Source organism: Arachis stenosperma, chromosome 2, assembly GCF_014773155.1.
Source record: "Arachis stenosperma cultivar V10309 chromosome 2, arast.V10309.gnm1.PFL2, whole genome shotgun sequence".
NCBI lineage: Eukaryota > Viridiplantae > Streptophyta > Magnoliopsida > Fabales > Fabaceae > Arachis > Arachis stenosperma.
In genome coordinates this window covers 97,824,210-97,831,661 of record NC_080378.1, presented here as the reverse complement: position 1 = coordinate 97,831,661, position 7,452 = coordinate 97,824,210, and the positions used below count along the sequence as shown (strand labels likewise).

Here is a 7,452-nt window from a genome sequence, read left to right as displayed (position 1 = left end):
ATCTCTGCCTTACCGAAGTCTGAGGGGTTTGGATCTATTCTCGTGGTAGTGGATCGATTTTCGAAGTATGCTACCTTTATACCCGCCCCTACTGACTGCACTGCAGAGGAGGCAGCACGACTATTCTTCAAGAATGTGGTGAAATATTGGGGATTGCCTAAGAGCATCATTAGTGATCGAGATCCACGCTTCACAGGACGACTATGGACAGAGCTGTTTAAACTCCTTGGGTCGGAGCTTCATTTCTCAACAAGCTTCCATCCTCAAACCGATGGGCAGACTGAGAGAGTGAATGCCTTACTCGAGTGTTACTTGAGGCATTTTGTAAGCGCTAATCAGAAGGACTGGACAAAACTCCTCGACATTGCTCAGTTCTCATACAATTTGCAAAGGAGCGAGTCCACAGGGAAGAGCCCGTTCGAGATTGTGACTGGACAACAGCCGCTTACACCTCACTCTCTTTCTTCTTCCTACTCAGGGAAGAGCCCTGGAGCTTATCATATGATTAAGTCTTGGGAAGAACAAGCAGATGTCACTCGTTCTTACCTTGACAAAGCTGCAAAGAGGATGAAGAAATGGGCTGATAAGAAGAGGAGGCATGCAAGCTATCAAGTGGGAGACAAGGTAATGATTAAACTTCTTCCACAACAATTCAAAGCCTTTCGCAAGGTTCATAAGAGCTTAATTCGCAAATACGAAGGGCCATTTGAGATCATTGGACGTGTTGGGGAGGTTGCTTACAAAGTACAACTCCCTCCCTCTATGAAGATCCACCCGGTCTTCCATGTGAGTATGCTTAAACCATATCACGAAGATCAAGATGAACCGAGTAGAGGTGATTCGAGTCGTGCTCCGCCTGTGGTGATTAGATCCTTCGATAAAGAAATCGAAGAGATCTTAGCTAATCGCGTTGTGAGACGAAGAGGGGTACCACCAAGTATTCAATATTTGATCAAGTGGAAATGGCTCCCGATAACTGAAGCTAGTTGGGAAGCTCGTGAAGATCTGTGGCAATTCCAAGAACACCTAGAGCGCTATCATGAACAGAACGCGACGAGGACGTCTGCGCATTAGGTGGGGGAGAATGTCACGGTAAATTTTTAGAAGGTTAGATTTAACAGTGTTTGTATAGTTTTCTAGAGTATTTGAGAATACTCTAGATGGTTCCGGAACATTCTAGAATGTTTTAGAAGGTCCCGGAATACCCTAGAAGGTTCTAGAAGACTTTAGAAAATCATAGAATATTCTAGAAGAGTGTGGATTGATATAAAAGTATGAAGAGTTGTATGGAACAATCTAGAAGTATTTAGAAAATAGTGGTAGGATAGATATTTATAAAGAAGGTTCTAGATGATTAATCTAGACCATTGCTTAGATTTAATCCTAACCATCCATTGAGGAGGTGGATGGCTATAAATAGAAGGTAAGAGTTAGTGTGAGTGTGTGTGAATCATTTGTAACAAACACTTGAGTAATAAAGTGTTCTTCCACCAAAGCTTCCTTTCTCTTGTGTTCTCCTGTGTTCTTAGCTTTCTTGCTAAGTATTGAGGGTTAGGCTGACTTGGTCTTAGCTCAAGAGGTTGAGTAAGTCCAAGTGCTGGCACGGTAGCGTTGGAGTGTGTCCAAGGCCGTGACATCTTGCTCATATTTTTTTTATTTTCCATGGCCCCTCTCTCTCCTCCCCCACAAAGCCTCTTCTTCGTTATCTATGCATCTCTCTCTCTCTCTCTGCACGTTTTCTGTTCTTGTTTGCAGTGTCACTGTCCGTGTCTTCAGCCAAGAGCAAAGACTCTGTGTCTCTCTTACACCATTGTGTGTGTCTTTGTGTTTCTGTTTTCTCTCTCTTTCTCTCTTCACTCTGCTGCACCCATCAAAGGATGGAACTTTCCTCAACCTGTTCCAAAAACTTCAAACTTTTGGAACCATGCATTAATGGGGTTGTAACCAAAAACCTTATCTAATCCAATTCTTCTCCGCAATTCTTTATAATAATATTTTTAACAACAATAATACTCCCCCTTTCAACTTTTCTATTCTTCTTTTAGTCTTTAAGTACAAGAGGGTACTTAAACCCCAAAAGCTTCAAACTTTGGGATTTCCCATTCTCAGTTTCAACTTCTCAAGAACAAAGAACCAACCTTTGCTTCTGTTCTGTTTCTGTTTCCAATGTCAAGTATTCAAATGTCTCATGTGGATTTGGAACAAGGAAGAATCCTCCACCACCACCACCACCACCATAGCTCAGTGACTGGCAGTGACATTAGTCTATGCTTCTCTGATGCTGATGATGGAGGCTCATGCTACTCCCATTTCTACTCCACAAATGGTGGTGGATCCTACGATGAAGATTGCTGCTCCTATGGTGGAGCCTCAAATGTTGCAGATGGTGATGATGATGATTGTTCAGTTGAGATTGAAATTGAAAGTGGGGTACCTGAGATTAAGGTGCATTTGGCCACCAACAATAAAGTTGAGAGTAGGGATTGCAGGATTTGCCACCTTGGTTTGGAAGGTGATGATGGGAATAATGAATCTGGTGTTCCAATTGAATTGGGTTGTTCTTGTAAAGATGATCTTGCTGCTGCTCACAAGAATTGTGCAGAGGCTTGGTTCAAGATTAAGGGTAATAGGTCAGTCTTCTCAAAACCAAACACCTTCAATCTTGTTTGAAATTTTCTTTATTATGCTACTTTTTATTTTTATAATGGGAACTTTCATTGTTTTGGGCAAGAAAATAAATTTAACTTGTCTGCATTTTCTCATGCATCTTTGTCACAAAGACAAGTAGCTAATTGCATACCTATTAAATTTTCATGTAAAAGAGTTTTACACTAATCACATGTAGAAATTGGGATTTAGGATTTAATTAAAGAGTGACTAAGGACACTTGTTTAAGAAAGGATAATAATGATTTTTTTTGAAGTTTTTAAATATATTTAATGTATTGGAAATATAATATTTATTAATAATTTTTTATAGAATTTTTAATAGGGAACTTGTTTGTTACTTGAGATTTTAGAATTTAGATGAGGGTAGTATGATGGTAGAAAAAAAAATGGGGGAGAAATTTTTTGGATTAGCCATGAGTAAAATTAAAGAATTACTAATTCAATTCTTTTTTTCCTCAATTTTTTTATTTAATTTAATTTTGATATACTAACAACCAAAGAGTTTTATATGATTTGTTTAAAATTAGTTATTTTTCTGATGTGATGAATGATGATACACCATCGATCAAATTTTGTTGTGTCAAACTCTTTTTTACTTAGAATGCTTTAAAATTATTTTTTTTCTTTTTTCTTTTTTCTTTTTATCTTGTATGAATGTTACCCTTCTTGATTCTTGAAGGTTCTGATTATGAACTGTAACAAAAATATTAATTCTGGATGGTTTAATTAAATGTTTAATATATACAACTTACTCCTCCTAAGTATCTGATAGATAAAATTGGGGCATTATAAAAATTAATGTATCTAGGTATAATTAATTGTAAAAATTAATCTTTTAACGTACCAACTACCAAATTTATCAACCTAATATTTATTAGTTGACAAAAGCTAGTACGTATATAATTTTTGAAAGATGATCCATGAAGTGATTACTGATTCAATGCATATTTAGAGCATTAAAGGAACCAAAAATAAATAAAAAATGAAGAAAAAAGTTAAAAACTGTGTAAGCAGCATGTTCAATTGTTTCTTCATGAGAGGGGAAAGTTATATATGAGAAGATTATGTTACATAAAAGAAAATGGTTTGAAAAGAAATAAAAAATAAAAAATTAAGAAAAGAAAAAGAGAAGAAGCGTAAAGCATTAGCCATTCCCACTGATTTGCTGACATGTCTCTAAGCACAGTGGGATTCCTTGTTTTTGCTTTGGTCCCTTTTCTGAATTTTAGGAATCCTGAAGCTACTTCTTTTTTATTCTCTTTATCACAAATCAAAGTGGAGATTTCATTCAGATTTGACCCCTTCACTCCTATGATCAATGCATTCTTATCTCTCTTAGTTGATGCTTATGTTTTGCTGATGTTGCCAACTAGGATATTTTTAATTTTTTAAAGAATATTATGGAATTCTGATAAGTTTGCTTACATTTATGATGTAAGGTTGCATTTTAACTTTTAGTGTCAATAATTGTTTTAAGTACCACAACATTCTGCATTTGACAGTACAAATGCCTCAGATCTTGGTTGTGTAGTACTTTGGGTTAAAATATTTTTCTTTCTTCTAAGGTTCAGCAATCAACAGTGTCACCTTGATTGTGTTTGGATATTATATTAGGACAGAAAATACAGAAATATTAGTGCAAATTGTGTTTCTGTTAAATAACTTTTTCTAAAACAAGTTTATATCTCCAAATGTCTTTGAGTTTGTGAAGTCCTGCGTCGGTTGGAGAGAAAAAACCAACATAGGTGGAAACTTAGGTGCAGTCGACTTCTGTGAAGTTGATAGCTAAGAGTCATTAGATAATTTGACTGATTTGACTAAATTTTCATCTAATGGCTCTCCGCTATCAACTTCACGTGAAGTCGACTGCATCTGAGTTTTCACCAAAAAAACAAATCTGTGAGGCCGGAAGTGTCAAAGCGGATAATATATAGTTGTCAAGTGGGTCTTGCACATAATAGAACTTTTAAACCATGTGCTAATCTTGATTTTAATTTTCACTAGTCATTCCTAAAGTTTAAGTCAAATAGAATAGACACTAATTATTTTCCCTCTTTCTTGAGTATTTGATAGTGGACCTAACTATTTTGGTGGATTAGCTATCTGCTAGTGGAAGGATCAGTTGTTAATATTCCTCCTAAATCATGATGCAGTGCCATTCAAAAGGCATTGGCTCATGAATCATAACTTTTAAAATCTCATTAATAATAAAGGTTATGATGAGAACAAATTAGAACCTGTTCCATTTTGGGGAATCTTCTTTAGTACATGTTCTGTGCTTTGCTTTTATTGGTGGAAAATAAATCAACATACCGTCCTTTTTCTTTGTTAATAAGTTTGTTTTATCAAAAAGCTTCATGGTTTATCATGTGATCCTATGTCATGTTCCAAAGACATTTGTACGTTTCTACAAGGAAGGTATTAAGTTTGTTTGAGCTAACTATTACTGGAAAAAAAAAAGGTAGATCTTCAAAATAATTAACTGTTTGCTGAATTTGAACTTTCTGTTAACAACATGTAGATTTCTTTTTTTAAGATCCAAACAATGTACTCTGTATCAACACCCCCTTGAACACCCAGTGATGTCGAGTGTTTCGCATACACTAACTTTTAGATGTCTATGTTAAATGATGATACACATGATCAAATTTGAAAGTGTTTGATTAGAGAATTCCGAGGGTTTTGTTATATGCTTTTGCTTCCTATTATGTTTTTGGCATAATGCATTTCCAATGGTATGTTTAGTCACCTTACCTGGTTTGTTTATTAACTTTGATCATCCATTTGTGTGTGAATGTGATCATAGTATGTAAAATTATACCAACAATTAGTTGGTTCAAGGAGTTATATATATGTAATGTAATGTCAGTTTTACATTGCTGTTAAATCATAAAAATTGTTAACCTTTACATCAATTATCTTAAAATAAGCCACTTAATTGAATATAGTGTAAAAGAATTTTGCATTGATATTGCATAATTACCCACTTATATAAGTTAGATTGCTTTTAACCCTTTCCTAGTCCCTGCAATAACGCGAGATGTATGGGTTAAAAATGTAACTATTTGACAATTGATGATGAATTGCATGATTCATGATTTGTATTTGTATATGGGTTAGAAATTTAGTATTTGGTACAACATGAAGAAACATATGTACTTTGTTTGAAATCAAATGATATAACTGTGTACATGTCTAATGTTGATTAAGTGAAACATTGATAGGACCTGTGAAATTTGTCATACAATTGCACGGAATGTGTATTCAGCAAGTGAGGACACAACAGAGGCATTGAGTGACACTAACAACAATAATATTAGTGTCACTGTTGGTTCAGCAGCATCCACAACAATCTCAGCACCTTCATCATCATCATCAGAAACTAGAAGATTTTGGCATGGCCATCGTTTCCTCAATTTTCTCCTTGCTTGTATGGTCTTTGCATTTGTCATATCATGGCTTTTTCACTTCAATGTTCCCTCTTCTTAATTTATTTATTTCCCTCATGTCCCATTAATTCGGTTTCTTTTGCAATTTAAACAAAAAAAAAAAAGAAAGAAAAAGTGAATGCTTAATATATACTAAAGAAAAGAGAGAGAGAGAAATTAAAGCAAAATGGCAATCTCTAGAAATCCATAGAGATTATTGTTACTTTAGAGAATTAAATGTTTTTATAGTTAGCATTATATAATATAATATGCTAGTAAAATAGCATGTCATTTTCTATTGTGCAGTCTTTATTAAATTATATATTGGGGACATAAAATGCTTCATATTCTTTATCCCTTTTCAAAATCAATGTGAGTTCTAGAAAAATTGTATATTATATGAATATATGTCATGTATTATAGTGTTCCTCCAATGGCTCTATGTTGGTGTTGAATTGTATTAGTCCTTCGTGTTAGTTGTTTATTCATATTACTAAAATGGAAGATTTATGATTAAGTTTAGAAGTGATAAGACAAGAAGAATTATGTTGTAAAAAACAATGTGACAAATTGTGATTAATCTTTAGATGCTTAAATGGCTTTCGCTTTTTCATATCATCCAATTATTAGTTTATTACTATGATTTTGTTATTTTTTTTATTTTTTAAGTCTAGCAGATGCTAAATATATTAAAAATGCATGTAAGAATGGGAAGCTTTTTTTTTTTGGTATGGAAGTAAAAGTATACCTTAACATTGTAATTTTTAGTATTTTTTAAAATTATAAAAGGTACACAAATTGGAGGGTTTGATTTCTGTACTTTAAATTTTTTTAATTTTTTAATACAAATTAGACGGTCTAATTTTTATACTTCTCACAAATTGAACGGTCTAATTTATATACTTTTATAAATCGAAGGGTTTGATTTTTATGCCTCTAACAAATCGAACGGTTTGATTTCTACTTTTCCAATTAAATAATTTTACATTTGAGAATAACACCCCAACAATTTACATTTCAACAAAAATTATCATTGTCACTCCAATATCTAAAACAAAAAGTTCATTAAAGGGATATTGGGATGTACAATATTTTTATTTTATTTTTTTTTATTTATTTTTACCAAAGTTAGCCTCTAAAAAATTACAAAATTTCAACAAACTTTGCTTTATAGGTGAAATATGTCAAATTTTGTGATTTAGGAGACTCTTTAGAAATTATTGTCAAAACTAAAATATTTTCTAGTGCTAAACTGGCGGTTTATTAGCATTTATTTTTTTTTCAAAGAAAAGAAGTTCTTTATGAAGTTGATACATGTGAACTCTCCTTGCATGGACATAGATAGTACAGAGCTA

At 33.5% G+C, this 7,452-nt stretch overlaps 1 protein-coding gene across 1 annotated transcript; it reads left to right on the top strand.

Annotated features, from left to right (window-relative positions):
• Positions 1-1,740: 1,740 nt before the first annotated feature.
• On the top strand, positions 1,741-6,680 carry LOC130961902 (uncharacterized). The gene is made up of 2 exons (XM_057887940.1): positions 1,741-2,630; positions 5,894-6,680. Exons 1-2 carry the CDS (start codon positions 2,167-2,169, stop codon positions 6,156-6,158), a joined length of 729 nt encoding a protein of 242 aa, XP_057743923.1. The 5' UTR covers positions 1,741-2,166; the 3' UTR covers positions 6,159-6,680.
• The last annotated feature ends 772 nt before the right edge of the window (positions 6,681-7,452 follow it).